Below are 21,438 nucleotides of genomic sequence, written 5' to 3'. Positions count from 1 at the left end.
TTGCGGGTTATACTGGGGCCAGATGGCTACTTTTTATTTCCTTGATTCGGGGACCAAACACATGCCAAACCATATATCTAGAACATGGTTGCCTCTAGCTTTTTGGGGGGTTAGCCTTCTCTTCACTCACATCTCAGCCTAAATGTCTGTCACCTCTGCAGGCAGATTTCCTGACCATCTCCTTCGTTAAAATGTATAACTTCTCAGTCCTCTACTCTGTGATGTGTTTGTGTGTGTTCATGGTCTGTCACACATGCTCCCTGTCACCCCAGGTTCCATGGGGGCAGAAAAGTGTGTGTTTCATCTCAGTGCCCAGGACCTGGGCAGTGCTCAGTAAACACTTGCAGAATAAATGAATGAGTTTAAACACACGGGTGAAATGAAAAACATTACATTGGTTACCTATATTAATAATCAGTATGTTCCTCTCTCTTCTTTTCCATAGGATTCCTGGTTAATTTTCCTGTTGCTTTTTGCATTTATATGCACAGTATTGAAGATCCTTAAGCAGTGGTTCTTGAACAGACACATGGATGGATGGATGGATGCTTGGATGCATGGAAGGATGGATATATGCCTTTTACTTTGTGATCTCAGATTTTTGTTTTGTTTTGTTTTTTCTTTCATCACCAAATAACCAAGCTCTCTTCTTTTTGTGAGTGCTGCCCCACCCCTTTTTCCTTTCTGCGATATTGTCTCCTTTTAAAATCTGCCTCAGGGTTGGATTCTCTTATCTACCAGAGATCCTTCAGGAAGGTCCTAGCACAATAAAGGGGCTTGTTTTCCAAAAGTACTACCCATCCTTGGGTGTCAGTTCCCTTCTTCCTAGAAGATGAGAAAAAACAGTTGTGTGATACAAAAGCGTATCCCACCTGCAAGGACTCTTAATTTACAGGCAATGGTTCAACAGAGGTGGGTAGGGTCAATGTAACAATTCTGAAACTGGCCCCTGGCGCCTGAAACCCTAAAGTCATGCAGAAACCCAGTAAGACCCCTTGGCTCAGTCGCTGCAAGGATTTTTCTTAACAAGAAGGTCTCCAAGGTATTTGGCATCATCCTCATCCTCATCCTCATCCAGGATCCCTGAGTTCTTGCTGTTACCTTCCTGCTGGGACGTTTGTCATTAATCCTCCAAGTTTTGAATTCTCCGTGTTGCTTCGGGGAAAAGCCTCTGGGTTTCTTGTCAGTCGCTCCACCATTCCTCTCGCTTGCCTTCTCCCCTGCTGTTACCGTTTTCCTCCGATCCATTTGCTCACCCGGTAACAAATCAAGCCAAGAAAAATACCATTCCTTGCAACAGCTGTCCCTTGGGCGGCGTGAGGCTCATTATACCATTCAAGATCTGGTACAGATCTGAGACAGAACAAATACATTCCACCTCCATCCAGCAATCGCCGTGCGTTACGTCTACCTGCCACCCCTGTTGTATAATGTTCGGTGATTTACTCTCTCTGGGTTTTTGCTCATTTGCTCGTGTTTTTTCATACGAGGTGTCAGATTCTGCCTGTTTCGGTTTGAGCAGGCTAATACAGTAGTTTATTTTTCACTCCCAGAAATAGCCAAGGGGTTGCAGATTATTGGGCAAGAGGAGAAAAGGTTTCCTCCGCTCAGTGATTCAGGATAGAGGCTGATAGAGGCTCTGACATTGTAAACATGTCGCTTCTGAGACGACTCTGGATGTGAACATCCATCCACTAGGCAGAGAAGGAAAGAAGATGGAGTGGGAAGTTTTTATGGGGCAGCCCTGCCAAGCAATGCAATCACTTAATGACCGTATTCTTTAAAATCCAGTACCCTCGACGGTTTCACATCCATTTGTGTATCCTATTCTTTTTTATCCCTGGAAACCCAATTTTAAAGAAACCCAATTTTTTAATCAGTGTCACTAAAAACTACTTAAAATGTTCCAAAGTAGATAAAAGACGGTGCCCACAGCAATACAGAGAAAGCCCGCCTTTCACAAAGTATGCAAATTTGATAAATACACATATATACACATACACACAAACACACACCACAAATACAGAGCTAAATCGGGACGCTTTTAAACATATTGTTTAGATCTTAATGTGTCATATGTGTGGTTTAAAAAAAAACAACAAAAAACATCGGACCAGCTTTAGAACTCCTCAAAGAAAGTGTGAGTTTTAGGACCTGACCGCTAGTTGGGTTGCTCATTAGGAGATGCTGGTTTTGATAAACTGGCTTTGGTTAAGGCACCTGCAGATCTCAGCGTTAGCTTGTTTGAAAGTGTCCTTTCCTCCAGTGCTACTAACCAGTCATCCTGTCTGAGGATGTCAGGGACCAGACTGTCCTCCTGGAAGTTGGAGAATGCATCCCACTCTCTACTGTGCCTCTAGGTTTGATGCTGTTTGTGATCGACGTGGTTGAGAAAGGACAATAGGCCAGTAAGGGGAAGTCACCTTAGACTCACCCTTCTGACTCTAGGAAGTAACCAAAACATGACCGTTCTGTGCTGGTAGCACTCGTTAAAGGACCGGCAGCTCCCTTTGTTCGGAGGCTCTCTCCATCAGGGCTCAAAGAGCGCCCCCCAACTCAGCTCTCAGACATTTTCTCTGTGTTTACCCACTCTCTTTATGAGCTTAGCCGCTTTCAAGGCTTCAAATACGTCCGTATACTGACTTTCAATTTACAGCGCTCGGTCCAGACCTATTAGCTCCCAACTTGGGGATGCAGCTGCCTCCTCGTCATTCCACTCGGGTATCTAAGAAGCGCCTCGAAACTCACGTGCCCATTTCCTTGGCAAAATGGGTAAAATCATAGACCTTGTTTTCCAGAATTGGAAATTAAGGAATTTGTTGTGGAAATCACCAAACAGATGTGCATCATCAAGCAAATGTAATAGACGCTGAATCATAATTAACCCTCTTCCTCTTGCTTGTTTGAATATAAAATGGTAGCACTGACGCGGTGAAGGGGCTGCCTTATTGGAATCCTGACAGTTGGGTGACCTTGGACAAGTCATTGAACTGCTCCGTGCCTCAGTTTCCCTGTCTGTAAAATAGGGACAAAAGTAACTTTCACCCCAGAGGTTTGCTGTCAGGGTTAAAGGGGCTTCATCTTGTAAAGCACTCGGAACCTATAGTAACATCTCAACAAATGTTAATAGCGAACATTTGTTGGTATGTCTAAGTTTTAGGTATGATCAGGGATTTCCCAAATAGGCTGTGAACTCCTTGATGACAGGGACTGGTCATGTCAATCTTCATCTTCTCGGACTTAGCAGAGTGTCTGGTATACAGTGATTAATCAGAAATGGCTCAGTAAATGGATGAATAAATCACCAAGTGATGAGCATTGGTGCCCCATGAGCCCCAGTCTTGGAGCACTAAAAGGAATCCTAGCCTCCCTTCCCCTCCCCTGCCCACCCTATACCTCCAGCCCATCCAAGAGACACAGAATAACTTACACTACAAAGACATAAACAAGCAGGGAACTAAATTAAATGCGGGATGAAACCAGGAAGATGACATCACAAATAACCCCTCAAAGAAAAAGAAACTCACTACTCGTGCCATGCACTCTCTGGCAAAACGAACTGTGATTTATTCCTGCAAATTACCCACTGTAAAATATTTACAACTAATTCCCTCTACCTTCCAGGGTGGCGGTGGCCAAGGGAGGCAGGCTGCTTAGGTAGTAAATGCAGAAGGCAATTTCCATGTCAGTGGCCCCGTTTCCTGCAGCAACCTCGGGCGACAGCGTCATTTATATCTTCCATGCACACAATCTTTTCTGCATGTGCGTGAGTCTTATTACAGGCAGTTGAGGTTTGTGTGGTAGGCATTATGCATTTATGAGCCAGAGCAAACATTAACTAGCGCTAGTAATTCGTCTCGGGGTGGAGGGAGGGAGGGGCGGGAGGAACTGGGCACGGCGCTTGTTCCCTGGCAGCGCATCTCAGAGTCTGGGATGCAGAATTGACTCACAGCTGGGGGAGGAAATGTCCTGTCTGTCAAGAGGCACCTGCTCCCCCAGGCTCACCTCCTGGCATGTCCATCTCCCCACACCTCCAACCCATGAGATCAATGTAGAGGTGCCCCAGGGCTCAGTCCTTGGAACTTTTCTCATCTTTCTATACACTTTAGCATATAGTATCTGTATATGTTGTCATTGCCCAAATATTTCTCCACCCAGATCTCTTCTGGACTTACTGCTTACCTGACATTTCCATCTGGATGTCTGAGATGGCAGGGGGCTTCACACACATAGATGCGATGATGTCAATAATTTATGGTTCCTGTGTATTCATTATATACATCTCTATATTTTTTTCCATGGAAGCTGTGCAGTGGAGGAGGCCTTTGGATTAGGCAGGAAAGGAAGGGCATTTCAGAAAATTGGAACACCCTCTGCAAAATCTAAGCTGTGACAAACTCTGTTATAGCCAGAAATGGCAAAAGGTTCCCAGAGGTGAAAACACGGAGTGCAGGGGGCACGTGGCGGGACAGTGGTCAGAACACAGCACTCCTCATGGAGGAGCTGAAATGCAGGGGTCACCAGGGCCCGGCTAATATTTATTTTTGCCAGCAGACCCTCCTTTGAGTCTTCCCCCCCTCCCCCGTTTCTGCTCAGGGGCAGCCAATCACATTCATTTCCACATAGAATTATTTTCCCGTCAGTATGTCTCAATGCCAGTAGTTCATAGGACACCCCACCTGTTCCTGGTGCTGCCAGGGGCAGACGAATCCCTGGCAAAGACATAGTATAGCATCTGGGAAAAGCAGGGGGTCCATCTGGTCCAACTAAGCAGACTTTTCCCGGGAGTCTATTTTGGTGTTTTTCCCAAGTTGCTCAGAGCCTGATAAAGAAGACAAGGAAATACATACGTGCGGTAGGGTGTGATGGGTCAATGGTAGAAGCAGACCAGGCAGCAGAGTCCAGAGCAGGGAGGTCACTGGTCACCCTGGGGAAAACGGGACATATGAGCTGAGTCCTGAAGGATGGTTATCAGTCACCAGGTTGATGGAAACAGAGAGGGTCAGTACCGTTGAGAGCTGGTGAGGGGCCATGGGCACTCACACATTGTGCATAAGAGCATAACTGGGCATGACCACCAAGGAGGGTACCTATGAAGACCTTTAGACACAAATTCCCCTGACTCAACAATCCAACTTCTCTAGGACTGTGTTAGGAAAACACTCCAACAAGTGGGTGCAAAGCCAGGCACGTGCATGAATGCTCGCTCCAGCCCTTTTGGTCGTCATGGAAAATTGATGAAAATCCAAGGATTTTCATCCTTAGGGAAATGGCTAAACGGTGGTTTGCAGATACCACAGACCGCAACATCCATTTAAAGATGAGATGGGAACTGATATGGGAAGATCTTAAGTTTTGAGTAGAAAACCCAGATTTTAGACTGCTGCCTAGTGTACCATACTATTTGTGTCAACACACTCCCACGTGCACGTGTTCTCATCCAGAGACACAGAGTCTTGTGCAGGATGGCTGAGCTATGAGACAAATGAAGAAAGAGGGTCAGGGATGACAGAAAGAGGGTGGGGAGCTCTCAGGGATGGGAGACATCTGTCCAGAGAGGAGGCAATGGTATTTGTGTTTCTCTGCAACTAAGCCAGCCATTTGGACCTGGAAAGGGAAATATTTTATTCCCCTGAAATCAGAGTCACGAATCTATATCCTAACTCAAGGTGCAAAGGTTTGAGGCTTATTCAGAACATATCCACAGTGGCTGACGAGTAAAGAGGAAGCCTGTTCCTCAAGGCAGCATATCAAATGTGTGCTGGACTCTGGAATAGGACCAAAAATTCTGTAGATCAAGCAGAGTGAGTCCAGGCAGAGGATGAGATCCAAGATCATCTGGGGGCAAAGTCCTGCTTCCCTGGGAACTTTTAGCAAAAGCAGAATCTTACTTTAGCAGGACGATTGTGAGAGGATCTAGGTAGGAGCATCAAAAGAGAAAATTTATTCACCCTGAAAATATTCTCACCAAGTGGAGCTTTCTTAACATGATGATAGAATGACTGCAAGGTTATCGCGGATGGATGAAGTATAAACGTTGTAGGCAGTGTTCAGACGTGCAACAAAGGCTGTGAGTTTTTCTGTGCCCCTCCCCTGCCAGCCAGCAGCAAATATACCACCCCCTGGACGGGGTCTTCCCAAGGTTCCCTCCCCTAGGTGCTAGGACCCGGCTGGGATGCTGAGCCCAGCCCCTGAGAAGCCTGGCAAAATATGTAGAGCCTCAGTGAAGGGGGTCGGGCCCTGGATAAAGAGTAAACATCGCACTCAGCCATTTCTAGCTTCTCACCAGCTGGTGAAGAGATGGAGGCCAACCTCCCAACAGCTTAGGCTCTACTTCACCTCCATTGTCCTGCTGATGCAGGACAATGTGGGGCGAGAGGATGGCCGTGTCCCAGGTCTCAGTTGAGTCCCTGGGATGTGCCCCGCCAAGTGTGGGTCCTTGGCTTCGCACAGGACAAAATTCAAGAGCGAGCCATAGTTGAGTAGAGGTAGATTTATTCAGAGAGATGTACTCCATAGACCAAGTGTGGGCCGTCTCATTAAGAAGGGAGAGGGGCCACAAGGCATGGGGGCTGTTAGTTTTTATGGGCTCGGTAACTTCATATGCTAACAGTGGGAGGATTATTCCAGCTACTTTGGGGAAGGGGCTGGGATTCCCAGGAATTGGGCCACCGCCCACTTTTGACCTTTTATGCTCAGCCTGGGAACTGTCATGGTGCCTGTGGGAGTGACATTTACCATGTTCATGTATTACAGTGAGTGTATAATGAAGTTCAAGGTCTACTGGAAGTCAAATCTCCCACCACCTTGGGCCTCAAGGTCGGCTGGGAGTTGAATTTTTCAGCACCTTGGTGCTAATGGCTGTGTCATTCCTTGAATGGCTGTGCGCTGCCCCCTTCCTTCCGGTCTCACTGCTGTATGGCTGAGTGAAAGGAGTAGACATGAGTGTCAAAATGTGCATGTGCACATCCGGAGAAGCATTCATTTATTCACTGTCATTTATGAAGTACCTCTTCCATACCAGGCTCTACAAGGGATAAATATAATGCCTGGTGAGTAAGACAAAGTTCTGCTATTGTTGAGTTCCATGCCAGATAGAAAGGCGTCAGCAGTCAGGTGAACCAGTAAGTAAAGGAAATAATTCCAAATCTTGACCAACGCCACAAAGTGTGAAGAAGAAAACGCAGAACGATGGGGATAGAGAGTGACTTGGAGCAGGCATGACTTGGCAGAATGACCAGGGACGAAAATCATAGCTGATGGACCAGACCAGCAGTATCCAGTAGAACGTTTGTTACATGATGATGGAATGCACTAGGTCTGCATCTCCGACACAGCAACCATTGACCATTTGTCATAACCACTGAGCCCCTGAGATGTGGCTGCTGTCACTGAGGAGTTGAATCTTTAGTCCAATTTAAATCTTAATTAATTTAAATTTAAGTAGCTACGGGTGGCTAGTGGCTTTCAGAAGAGCCCAAAACTAGACATTTGATAGAACATCTGAATGATGGGGAGACACCAGCTCTCCGAGATCTGGGGAAAGCCAAGTTCAGGACGAGGAAGGAGCAAATGCAGAAGGGAAGGAACTTGGAGTGTTGGAGGCCAGTGTTGCTGGGACTTGGAGGACCTGGGATTGAGTTTGGAGGACATATCATATAGGGTCTTGCAGACCATTCAAAGGGGGTTAGATTTCTTTTCTAATAGAATGAGAGATTAGTAAATGGATTTAAGCAGAAGAATTCTGTAACAATAATAATGATAATAACGATAGATAAAGTTCAGGTAAATTTATTAAGTTGACTTCATGCATAATTCCTTCCATCCATGCATCCTTCCTTCCATCCATTCTCCTTTTTTCCTTCCTTTTACCTTCCTCCCTTCCTTTATTCTTCCTTCTCTTCTTTCCAGCTGTGCTCTTTCTTTTCTTTCTTTCCTCTATCTCTTCCAGCATTGGGCAAATATTTATTCAGACCTCTGTGATTCTATGCGCTACGTGAGGTGCCGGGAATTCAGCAGTATGCAGAAGGACCCAACCATCTTCCTTCTTGGGAGTCTGCTTTCTTTAAGACAGACAGACTCTATACAAGAAAATGAACACATAAACCAGATAATGGCAGGTAACAAGAAGCCCTGGGAAGTGAACAAAACAGGATGGTGTGAAGGAGAGTGATTTTAGATGGTGTCCGGGGAAGAGGACTGCGGTCTGAGTGGGTGATGTTTGAACCAAGACCTGAATAATGAGAAGGAGCCAGTTATGGGAAGAGCAGAGGGAAGTGAGTGTGTGAGTGGTGTGTGTGTGTGTGTGTGTGTGTGTGTGTGAGTGAGTGTGTGTGTGCATGTGTGACAAAGAGAGGCAGAGAGACCCTCCGTCAGGGATCGGCGCATTACGAATACCACATAATACAAGAGTCTTCAACCTCCGGAGCACAATGTGTGCGTGTTTGTATGTCTTTCTAGGTTTGCGCTGATCTTTCCTGCTGTCATTTCTCCATCTGTTATACGATCAGATTGATGGGTTTGAAAATCTGTTTAGTATTTCACGCGCCCCAAGCTGTGAAAGTCAGGTCTAAGGACAGGCACGGTAGGATGCACTAATTAATTTATGATTGTGCTTTACATCATTGAAGCAAGAGATCTTGATTTGGGGATGCAACTGGATGGAGGAAATAGCTCAAGGGCAAACACGGAAGGCCCATGCCTGGGCACTTTGTGGGAGAGGCTCTCCTGCCATCCTGGCCAAATGTAGGGAGAAAAAAACGGGGAGCTTCTGGGACTGCATCTCTCAGCAGAGAGAACAAGTCTCCTTCAACACTAGAGCTGGTGCGTGGCAGTGACAGAACGCTGTTCTTCGCAGCACTGTTCGCACCTGCTGCTCCTATGGATGGAGGTTTCCATCTTGACGGACTTATTTAACAAGCTTCCGTAGGCAGGCTTGAGCTGACCCGACCAACCCTTCCACCAAGGACACATCAAGTTCTTTGACCAAACCTCACCTGCCCAGCCCATCAGGTTCCTTGGACTGCAAGGAAGAAACACAAATTATCTAGAAAAGCAAAGTTTGTTCTAAGGAGGCCCATGAGGTAAACATCGAATGACCTCCCCATCGGCACAGGTCCTGAGGTGGCCTTGTCTATGCGTGCACAACAAATAAACAGCCTTCTCGTATCATGGCGACAGTGATTAACACCAGTACCCAGCAGGCCTTTCCTTCCAGGCACCATGCTGTCTTGACTCGTTCAGGCTGCTGTAACGAGAGTGCCATAGACTGGGGGGCTTAAATGACACATTTATTTCCCACAGTTCTGGAGGCGGGGATGTCCAAGGTCAAGGTGCTGGCAGATTCAGTGTCTGATGAGGACCTGCTTCCTGGCCCATAGAGGGCTATCTTTTCACTGTATCCAGAGAGGGCAGAAAAGGGGAGGGAGCTTTCTGGTGGTCTCTTGTATAAGGCCACTGTTCCTATTCATGAGACCCTCACCCTCATGACCTCATCCCCTCTCAAAGGCCACACCACCTCCTACCATCACATTAGGTGTTCAGGTTTAAATATGATTGGGGGAGGTGGACAAACATCACCAGAACCATCAGCCTTTTGAGGGGGGAGGTAATTAGGTTTATTTATTTATTTATTTATTAATGGAGGTACTGGGGATTGAACCCAGGACCTTGTGCACTCTACCACTGAGCTGTACCCTCCCCCCAGCACCAGCCCTCTCCATCTTCATAAAACATGCTCTGAGATTGGTCTTACTTGCGATCCCCATTGTATATCGTGAGGAAACTGAGGCTTGAGGTGGCCAAACAGGTTTCCCAAAGTCCTTTATTTGTTTTTAATTGTTTCAATTTTAATATATTTTATTGCATTCACTATACCTGAAATATTTTCACTTAATCATGCGATCAGTATGAAGATGACTAATGAGGTATTTGCATTCTTTTTTCTCCCCTTATGCTTAATCTTTAATATCCATTGTGTATTTTTTAATTGAAGTTTACAATGTGTCAATTTCTGGTGTACAGCATAATGTTTCAGTCATATATATATACACATATATTCGTTTTCATATTCTTTTTCAATCTTTTACAACAAGATATTGAATAGAGTTCCCTGTGCTCTACAGAAGAAACTTGTTGTCTATCTATTTTATATATAGTAGTTAGCAGTCCTTTAGAGTGAGGACGGCAGAGCCAGGAGAGAACAACACAGTTAGGGACCGCAGGGCTGAGACACGCAAAAGGGTGACACAGGCAGACTCATCGGGAGCCGGCAGGGCTTGGATCAGCAGCAGGATGCAGGCGAGAAGGAAGCAGGCCAGCAGCATCCCTCAGGCAGTGATGAGCTGACACACAGCTGGGAGTGCCGTGTGAGGTGGAGGGACCTGGAACGGAGCCTTCCCGAGAGGAGCCCCCTCCTGTCACCGTCTGTTACATCGTGAGCACAAGGTGCCCGTGCAGACAACGCTGACACCTCCGTAATCATCATTTAATTGTGGCACCTGCCCTTTGAAACGCTGAGCCCGAGGAAAGAAAACACAATGAAGCAGCTAATAGAAGCTGGTGTGTGAGCTTCTACAGCAGGGCGCTCTTTGAATGTGTATGAATAGTGTCGGAGAAGTTCACTGCGGGTGGAATCCCCAGTCAGGGGCAGGTGAACTGAGCCAGATCTCGTTAATTCAAAAGCAGGGAGCATCTAGTTTTAGAATCTCTGGGCTGAGACGGTCCAATAACAAAAGAGGAAGGATTGAGGGAGATCTGTAGGTCAGAAGACACTGATGGGGTCTGAGGTTGTAGGCAGGAGAAAGGCTTAGATTTTAGAACCATCCTTCCCAACCTGTGGGCTGACGAATATCTGCAAGGGACCCTCCCATCCCTGTCGATACCAAACATGGAGTATCAGCTAAACCAATAGAAATCTCACACACGCACACACACACACATCTGGCCACTTTTCAGACATGTAGATTCCATGGTGACGACTCAATCACAAATTCATTTTAAAAGATTGTCGACTTCATGGTTGCTTTCTGGCCATATGTTTTCTAAATCAAACTGTATGAACAAGTCAGCTTCTGCTGCGTGGTGGTCTGTGGGTGCTGAAGCCCAGAATGGGAGGGTGGGGGTTAGTCACACTGGGAAAAGTCAGGGACCACAAGGAGGACTAAAAGCAAGCCTACAATTGGGGCAGTTGGAGGGACGGGCCCTAGAAAGTGGCCAAGCTCTGCCCAGAACTGAGGCTTTTCAAATGCTTGGGCACCTCGGGGTGGCAAAGAGAAAGAGATTTCTAGGAATTCATTGGAATCTGTGCCAAACTGAAATGGTTGGGTGCTGTCAGAGTGGGCTGTATCATCGCCATATGTATCAGTGTGGCTTTCTGTGAATCAGGGTCATCATTTGCAGACACATGTCTCTATTAGGCAACGGGTAATAGGCACTTGGACTCAGAACTTAAGCAGGGCTAGTCTCCTTCACTCACTCAACGAATAGATTTGTTTGCACCCGCTACGCGCTACGATACACTAGCAGTAATAACAAGAGGGGACAGTTCCCAGTACTCGCTCTATGCTGGGATGAGGGCTGCCTGATACCTTTTCTTTTGAATGAGGAGGAGATGTCATTATCCCCATTTGACGGATGATGGAACTGAGGCTCAAAGACACGAAATGAGTTGCTCAAGGCGAGTTGTGGTTCAGAGATGGAACCCCAGAGTTGAACGCTGAGTCACCCACCTTGGTCAGGGTGAGCACGCACTGACAAGCTTCTGAGGGAGATGACTGTAGACTGTGAAATCAAGTCAACCCTCAGCCAGTGATTCCCCACGTAAAACTCAGCCAGTGATTCTCTACCTGAAACTCACTGACTTCTATGATCCTAAGAGATAAAGACAGACCTCCCTGACTACTTTTACTATTTCAGAAGATGCAAGCTTCTTCAGGGCAAGACCTTATTCTTTGTTTTATCTCCTCATGTTAGCACAGTGCTTGGCATATGACCATTGCCAAGTTAATGAACAGATGAATGGTTTTTTGAATCCTCAAATATCTGTACTTACCTGGCACAAACTTTCAATCCACAGAAACACCTGCGACCTGAGTTTGCTGTTTTCTCCCAGGATGTGGTCAGGTGTCATTCAAAATTGGAATCACTTCCTCATTCTTTTCCAGTTATTTAAATTCTTTGTATATCTTCCAAGCCCCCCTCTTTCTTCCTCTCCCCTGCTATCTGCAAGGCACTCTTTTAGATACTAACTCATATAATCTCCACAAAGTCCTGATAAAATGGGTCTGCTCAGTATGATGCCTGTTTCCAGATGATGAAACTGAGGTGCCAATTACTTGGGTTAGTACTTGGCCCAGAGTCACACACAGCTCATAAGTGGATCCAAATTCGGTTCACCTGGAGTGTCTGCTGCTAACCGCCAGGCTGCAGAGCCCAGTGTCTGAAAGTGCTGGGAGAAGCTGGTCTGGTGTCAGAAGCTGAGCTCTCAACAGCAAAGCAGCACAGAATGAGCCCGCAGTGAGTGGCGTATGATTACCACCTTACGCTGGTTATTGTTGTTGTTCCCTAGGAGGCGGTCCCGGGGCGCTGACCTGCGTCCCCCGATGGCGCTTGCGCTCAGCTCAGCGCCGCCGCCTGGGGGAGCGGAGCCCAGTCGGAGAGCGTGTCTGCGAGAGCAGCTGTGCGATCTTGCGGGCTGCTTCTCGCTTCAGGACTGTGTGTTGACGCTGGTGTCACGGCTGCTCTGAGCACCCCAGATACTGTTAACGAGCTGTTCCAAGCCCAGCTGCAGTGTTTTCTCACCATATGGTCCACGCTGCCGTGCGCGGTCTTTCAGACAGGGATGGGGCACGGGACTCAGAAACGCGCGACCCCGCGCGCGCGGGAAACCCGCGTAGAGGAGCCGGTGCGCTCCCAACTGCCCAGTTCTCCTGGCCTGCAGGGGCCATGCGTTCGTGCACAGGTCATTCATTTGTCCACCCAACACCCACACGTAGTAATGGGGCGGCTGCCGCGCGGCAGATACTGGGTGGGGCACTGGGAAGACAAAGTGAATAAAACGTTGCCCGTGGCTTTGAAGAACTGAGACTAGGCATGTGGGGGGAGGGGGGCAGGCATGGGAACAAACCATATTATGACATTATTCTAAATTGGGTAATACGGGGAGTTACCAACGACTCTGAAAATTAAAAGGACTTAGTGAAAATCTTTATAATGTAATTAAACTTTTTTTTTCTTTTTTTTTTTTGCACACCAGCATCTAAGCCCCTTTCCTAGTCAGGAGAAGTCCCCAGATTGGCTAAAGTCAGGCCCCATCTTCTACTGGCGAAGGTAAAGAGCATCTGACATTCCTGCTCCCTACTTTCTGGCTGGTGGACTGAGAACACATGTCCACCTCCAACTTGGAGCTCCCTTGAGTTTGAGAATCCTGGATCAAGATGATTACTCAGCTCCTGCACTTAAGGATCTCATATCACAAGTCCAAAATCAGACTTGGTACCTTCCCCTGAAACCGGCTTCTTTCCGGTGTTCTCCACATCAATAACCTGCACTGCTACTGACCCATTAGCTCAGGCCAACAATCTTGCAGTCATCTCTGACACCCTCTGTCTCTTGCACATACATCCCACCCATCGTAAAGGACCATTGGCCGTACTTTTTAAGGGCATCCGATTCTGAACGCTTCATCCCCCAGTTGCCCTCTTCACCTGCATTCGTGCCACCACCATCTCTGTCCTGTCCCCCTCTTAGTGGACTGCCTTCCTCCCACTCTTGCCACATTCCTCTTTGTTCTCAGCAAAGCAGCCAGAAAAAAAAAAGGTCTTAAAATGTAAATCCTATGTTTTCCTGTTTAATGTCCTTCAGTGGTTTCTCATCACACACAGAATAAAACCCAATGTCTTTCCTGTGGCCCAGAAGACCCCCCCACCATGGCCTTTCCCTCCCCACCCCTCTGCTTTTCTCACTTTCTTAGCTATGTTCACTCCTCTCCAGCATGACTGGTCTCCGCTCTGCATCTCAAGCACACTGAGATGTGAGAACATGGGTGTGTTGAAATGTCAGACCCACGCGAGAAGAACTTACCTAAAACCAGGAGAGAGAAAGAAAATTGGAGCTGAAGAGTTCCTGAGAAGGCAGAGGGAGATAAGACCCAAAGCCCAGTTGAGGAGTGGTTCTCTCACCCATGGAAGAGCTGCATCCTTTAGTTTTTCAGGAAGAAGGAGATTAGAATAGATAAAGAAATAGTTGCTGTGATCCCACTCCTGGGCATATATCCAGAGAAAACTATAATTTGAAAAGACACATGCACCTCAGTGTTCACAGCAGCACTGTTTGCAATAGTCAAGACATGGAAACAACCTAAATGTCCATCAACAGAGGACTGGATAAAGAAATTGTGGTCTATATACACAATGGAATACTACTCGGCCATAAAAAAGAATAAAATAATGCCATTTGCAGCAACATGGATGGATCTGGAGATTGTCATTCTGAGTGAAGTAAGCCAGAAAGAGAAAGAAAAATATCATATGATATCACTTATATGTGGAATCTTAAAAGAAAAAAAAAAAGACACAAATGAACTCGTTTACAAAACAGAAACAAACTCACAGACATAGAGAACAAACTTATGGTTACCAGGTGGGTAAGGGGGTGGGAAGGAATAAACCGGGAGTTTGAACTTTGCACATACTAACTACTATATATAAAACAGATAAACAACAAGCATCTACTGTATATAAGACAGAACTCTATTCAATATCTTGTAGTAACCTATAATGAAAGAGTATAAAAATGAATGTATGTATGTATGTGTGTGACTGAAACATGACTGTATGTCAGAAATTGACACAACATGGTAAACTGACTATACTTCAATGAAAAAATTTTTAAAGAAAAAGTTGTTGGATCGAGGGCCCGGGAAATAAGAGAGGTGAGGGGATAAGGCTGAGAAATGGCAGATTAGGGCAACAAAACAAATCACAGCAAATCCCCGCTGTAGGACAGGAGATTAATGGTTTATTCATCCATTAATGAATCAGTGACACTGATGTGGAGTTACATTTGCTCAGCCTTGAGCTTAGGAACCAAAGACATCCTTCCTCAGTGAGACCTTGAAAAATTACCTTTAGGTTCTGAGTCTGTTTCTTTCTCTGGAAAATTGGAATAGTAATGATACCTGCTCTGTTGATTAAAATACTTATGTGATGCTGTAAAGAACTCTCCACTTACCAGATGTTGTTAGATTAGAAGCTCGGTGGGGGAAAGGGACTATGTCTGTTTTGTTCATTATTATATTGCCATTTATGGAAATAGGTATTTACGGAATGGACGAATGAATGAATGAATGAATATAACTGATTCGAATTGGTTTGGGGAAGGGGGAACGGCCACTTCATTTTGGAGCAGCTACTGGATAGCTTCCTACTGGCCCAAAACTCCTGTGTGTCTCATGCCACGACAGTTGTATCTTGTCTCAATGAAATGGTCTTACCGTGTGTGCTCCAAAATAGGAACTCTCCTAAAATAGATGGTGTCCTCTGTCTGCAGTATGATGATTAAAGCCATTTGGGCTCCTCTGCTCCCCTCTGCCTTCTCCAGTGCCAGCTCCAGCCCCACTCCTCTCATTCCCTTTTGCCCCAGGCACTGAGCTAGGCACGCACTTACCCCGCCATACACAGTGGCTTTCAGGCTGGGTACCATTTATCCCGGATGCTTCAGATAAAACTCTCAAGGTCCACAAGGAGCTTGACAGACTGTAGCAATTAGCTGAACGGGGTCTATGTAAAGACAAACACTGAGGTCTAAGAAGGGACTGGCAGAGACAGGAGGAGAAGAAAAAGCCTAACAGGTGCTCCTGGGTCTAAAGAAAAATGCAACACAATAAAGGAGCAAAAATCTGGGGGGCAAAAATCTGGAAAAGGCGTTGTAAAAAGTATCAATTTTCAGATAATTTTTGCATCCACATTTATTTAATATTTTTATAATACAGCATGAGTCCCATTAAAAAAAAAAATAAGAGAATTTATCTCTCCAACTGAAATAAAAGTAGGGTATCGGTATGTTCCTTCAACTCCAGCTGAACTAACGGCAGCTGCCCCATTGGTCAGCAGCCTCCAGACCAGGGGTCATGGCTGATGATGTTGGCTTGAACCAGAATATCCTTTCTTTCTAGGTCACTTCCTGCGTTCTTGTGTTGTTCAGCTTTTCCAGTTAGTCAAACGTAAATATTTCCTCCTTGTTCTTCTCTGACAGTTGCTATGCCAATGATCTTGTGCATCTGGCTTAAGGTTTTAAAATCCTGGCCTTCACTGGGCACTATTCTAAGTAACTGACCTGCATTATCACACTCAGTCTTCATAAGGGAGGGACTCATTGACTCTATTTTTTTAGATGAGAAAATTGAGATTCAAAATGTTGGTTAAGTAACTTCCTCAAGGTGATGTGGGTAGTCCGAATTCTTAAATCAGGCACATCTGGCTCCCCCAAACTGTGTTCCTTAACCCAAGCCCTCCAAAGGACACAGTTCCATCTGGTGAAAGTCAGGTAAGCACATAAACGTGAAGACATTCAAAATACTGGGGAGGTGGGGGAGGGTATAGCTCAGTGGTAGAGCACATGCTTTTGCATGCATGAGGTCCTGGGTTCAATTCCCAGTACCTCCATTAAAAAAGTAATAGTAAAATAAAATTTTTTTTAAAATACTAGGGAAACAGCATCAGTCCAACACAAGCACGATTATTTATGTCCAGGGCTATGCTTTGATCTGAAGACTGCACACTGTCCAACCATCATCCTCCAATAACGTCGAACTCTGTGTGAATTTCTCTGCCAGGCAAATTCCTCTGGCCTAAGAGAAGTGCTTGCCAAGAAAGCTCAAAACCCAGGAGCAATTAATTATTGACAGAGCATCTGAATAAGAGATAAAAGAGAAGTCATTCTTTCTCCCCACACGCGATAGTAAATAAATTTAATTATGGTAGGGGAAGCCGAGGGATCTTCGTCTGTATTAAGTTTTATTAGCTGAGACATTTAAAAACATGTCCTCATCACAAAGAGGTCTTGTGTAATCCTAAATGTCCCACTTTGGTGCAAGGCTTGGAAGTGAATAGATTTAATGGAGCACATGGTGGCAGATGGCCTGCTGTACCTACAGGTTTTGAGCTGGTTTATCGTCAATTAACTTTGGTCTACAGATGCCTATAGCAAATTGACTGCATCATAGAATCCCAAGCCTCATTTTCTCACTGATAGACCCTGCCACATTGGGATCAGGGGACAAATGGCATCAAACTCCCTTAATATCTGGAAGCTCCCAAGTCAGACAAGGCCACTCTGCAGGTGAACACGGATGGATGGAGGGGTCGGTTTGGAGAAGTATCCTTGGGAAGGAAACCAAGAGACATGGGTCCCGGTGTGGGATCTATCCCTGGTTCACTGGGCAACCTTGGAAGCCAAGAAAGGAGAAGTCCCGTGTGTAAAACCAGCTCCATGCTTAGCTGCTGTCACACAAAAAAACCAAGTGACTATATGTCACACCATAAAATGACTATATGTCATTTTATTCTCAACTGAACTTGAGCTAAGTTTTAGGGTTTTACAGATGAGGATAATAAGGCTTGGGGATGTGATTCGACTTGCTGAGCTTACCAAGCCTGATTCCCTGTCTCTGGGCTTGTTTCCTCATTTGGACAAAGATACCTTTGGACTTTTCTTAAAGCGCCATAAAGGAACTATGGTCGGTTTTGCATGTAGCATGATCATTGTTGCAACTACTCAACTCTGCTGTTTTAGGTAAAATAACAGCCACAGACAGCACAAAAAGGAATGAATGTGGCCATGCTCCAATGAATGTTTATCTAGGGGCATTGGAATTAGAAGTTCTTAAAATTTTTGTGCATCACAAAATGTTATTATTATTTGGGTTTTTCCCAACCATTGAAAGAGGAAAAATCATTCTTAGCTGTGGGCCGTACAAAACCAGGTAGCAGTTTGCCAGCCCCTGGACCAGGTCATCTTGGAGGTCTTGTTGAAGGCAGGCGTTTTCTGAAAGCCACTCCAGCAATCATATCCTCGATTTTTTAAGCTCTTCCATGGGCTAAATGCTTTAAAGGCATTCTCTCTCTTAATCCTTTTACAAAAGTGTGAAGGAGGTGTTGTCATTATCTTCATTTCAGAGATTATAAAACTGATACGTAGAGAAACTAAGAGTCTATCTAATAGAGCCGCAATTTACACTCAAGTGTATCATCAGGTTCCCAAGAATGCATGCATCCACCTTCTGCCGCCTTTTCTGATAATACTTCCATCAGAACTACAGTGGGACATAGAATAAAAAAGAACTTCCAAGTGTATGTGAATTTTCCCCGGTAGCTCCCCGCTGGGCTTTCGTGCAACAAGTTACAACTATTTCTGGAGAGGAATAACCACTCTCTTTCCTGTTCCTCCCTCTTCCAGAAATGTGATGCCTAAGACTTTGGATGGCCAGTTAACCATGGAGAAGACGCCAAGTTACTTTGTGACAAACGAGGCCCCCAAGCGCATCCATTCCATGGCCAAGGACATCAAACTGATCGTGGTGGTGAGAAACCCCGTGACCAGGGCCATCTCCGACTACACCCAGACACTGTCAAAGAAACCCGAGATCCCCACCTTTGAGGTGCTGGCCTTCAAAAACCGGACCCTGGGGCTGATCGATGCCTCGTGGAGCGCCATCCGGATAGGCATCTACGCTCTGCACCTGGAGAACTGGCTCCAGTTCTTTCCCCTCTCTCAGATCCTCTTTGTCAGCGGCGAGCGGCTCATAGTGGACCCCGCCGGAGAAATGGCCAAAGTACAGGATTTTCTAGGCCTCAAGCGTGTTGTGACTGAGAAGCATTTCTATTTCAACAAAACCAAGGGGTTCCCTTGCCTAAAGAAGCCAGAAGACAGCAGTGCCCCGAGGTGCTTAGGCAAGAGCAAAGGTCGGACTCATCCCCGCATCGACCCAGATGTGATCCACAGACTGCGGAAATTCTACAAACCCTTCAACGTGATGTTTTACCAAATGACTGGTCAAGATTTCCAGTGGGAACAGGAAGAGGGTGACAAATGAGGCTAGAGATGTGGAGGGAAGGCTAGGGAAGAGCGGGGGTGGCTCCTTACCTGAGTCCCGCATCCCCCAGGGTCTGCAGCCTCAGCCTTGCTGGAGTGCCAAGTAGATCTCTGATCTCCCCTTTTGCCCAATCAGGATTGCTGTTGGCTTAGGCAAACGGATGGATCCCATGGCATGCTCATGGGGGTACCAGGCCTGCCTGGGTTGCAGTAGCTGGTTGACTAGATGGCCACCAGAATCCATGGTGAATTCTTGTCTTCTGCTGGTTAATCAGGTCTGAAGACAGGATAAATAACTGTCAAGGTCAGAGACAGGGCCATGGATGTTTGTTTAAGTGATTAAAAAAGAAAGGAAGGTCTGCTTTTGGCTGAGGGCAGTTGAAGGGGGCTCTCACTTTAATTTGAGAAGCCTAAGTTCTATCTGCGTATCTGGCAAAGGCCCCTGCCCCACCAGCCTCTCACCAGAATACTGATTGTGGCATCTCACCAGGATTCTGATTGTGGCTAAATGCCCTAGGACTCCTGGGGAGCAAGGTCCTCCCTCTAAGGTGTCTCTAGCCTTCTCCTTAAAGGTCTCATCCCACAACCCTTTGACTTCCTCTCTCCTCACCTTGGGAAGGCAGAGGCATGCACGCTCCTCACCGAAAACAGCTGACGTCCCTGCAAGCGGTCTTTCTGATAGCCCTCTAAGGGGGCGGGGGGGTGGGGCTCTCTCTTCATGAGCATCCTGGGTTGTGGAGAAGCTTAGCACATGCCCTCCTTAGGATCAGGCCCACAGAGCTGGCCTCAGAGTAGTGTGAGTTCAGAGCCCTGAGGCTGGTAAAGAGGAATGCCATCTCTGGGAGTGAAAAAAAGAAAGCCAATCCTCTTGGTGGGTGGTGTCCATGCCTGAAGACCCTCAGAGCCCTCGGTTCTGAGACAGGTTATCAGAGTGGGCTCCCGCAGGGTTCCCTAGAAGGTCAAGGACCAGAAAGTTGGCATGCCTTTTGAATAACCTTTAGCAATGCAACAAACAGGGGCTCGGTCACCGTTCTTCTGTTTGCCCCATCCTCTCCCCTACTTGGTCATCTTCTGCTTCATTTGCTCGATTCAGAGATGACACCTATTGGGGCAGTGACAAGAGGGCTGACTCCATCTGCCAGAGCCAGTGTGTGGGGGTGGGGGAGGGTAAGGGCCGTCCGCAGACACCCCCATCAAGGGCTGCTGAATAAAATGTCCCTTCCCATTAGTCTGATTCAATGAAAATGCACCATTTGACGTAAAGCACTCTTCACAGATCTCCAAAACCAGGAACTGTTCGAGTAAAATTGGAAATATGTTTGAGTGGGGGGGAGTGAAATGTGTTCAGCTGTTATTAAACTGTCATTTCTCCCACTAAATGGAAACTGTGTTGTTATAAAGCTTAATGCTATCTGATGAATGGGTTTTGACGGCGTGTTTGTGTTGGTCACCTCCATTCCCACCTCGACCCCCCACCCTTGAATTCTGGGAGTATCCCTTCTCTGGAAGAGCCAGAGAGACCCAGATCAGAGACTCTTCCAGGGAATTCTGTGTGCAGGGCGGGGCAGTTCTTGAAATCGCACAGAAGCAGCAGCTCCTGTAAAGGGTGTCACGTTCCTTATCTTAACCAGTCCCGGAGAGGAATGGACTGGGATGCCAGATTCAGAAGCAACCTCACAAACAAATTTTTTTGACCAGATAAGAAAGTGGTTATTGAACTGAAGGCAACATATATCCCTTGACTCCCAGAGGAAAAGAAGATACAGATGAAAATCACACACACACACACACACAACATACACACAAGTTTGAAGGAAGGCAATGCCTGCTCGTTCACAACAGGGTCCTGTGTGCTGGTTGACTGGGGGCCTTGTTTTATAAGGACAGCGAGGAGTGGATCTGGTTACATATCAGAGTCAGCTGTGGGGTCTTCAAGCTCCAGTTCCCTGAGCTCCATTTTAGACTTCTTAAGGAAACAGAACTTCTAGAGTGTGGTGCAGGCATCTATCCTTTCAAAAATCTTCTTATGGAAGCTGGGATTGAGAATGAGGGAAGTCTTACCTGTAAATTTCTTTGCCCCCCAGCCTCCTTCCTCCCCTCCTTTCATGCTTTCGTGGGGATCACTTCCAAGAGAAGTAGCGCCTAGGGTTTATGGCTTCCCTGGAGGAATAAGTAAGTCTCTTTGGGAGTTCAGGGACAACTAGATAAGGGTGACCTTATAACTTAAGAGGTCAAGGGAGTATCTGATTGTAGGAAAGATCTAAAGACGTCTTCCTACCAGCTAAGGATGGATAACCATTACTCCAGCCTACCTTCATCTCTTCTGTGGCGGGTGGACACACCTTA

General features: G+C 46.3%; 1 protein-coding gene across 1 annotated transcript in view; it reads left to right on the top strand.

Moving 5' to 3' along the window:
* Nucleotides 1-20,502, top strand: part of HS3ST4 (heparan sulfate-glucosamine 3-sulfotransferase 4) — a 344,978-nt gene extending 324,476 nt beyond the window's left edge. The window contains exon 2 of the mRNA XM_010961116.3: nucleotides 18,457-20,502. Coding sequence (XP_010959418.3) covers nucleotides 18,457-19,093 — 637 coding nt within the window. The 3' untranslated portion in view covers nucleotides 19,094-20,502. The remainder of the gene's footprint in view (nucleotides 1-18,456) is intronic.
* Nucleotides 20,503-21,438: the final 936 nt, after the last annotated feature.

This window comes from Camelus bactrianus, chromosome 18, assembly GCF_048773025.1.
Source record: "Camelus bactrianus isolate YW-2024 breed Bactrian camel chromosome 18, ASM4877302v1, whole genome shotgun sequence".
Lineage (NCBI taxonomy): Eukaryota > Metazoa > Chordata > Mammalia > Artiodactyla > Camelidae > Camelus > Camelus bactrianus.
Note: the sequence above shows the minus strand (reverse complement) of the source record. Positions and strands in the feature narration are given on the sequence as shown.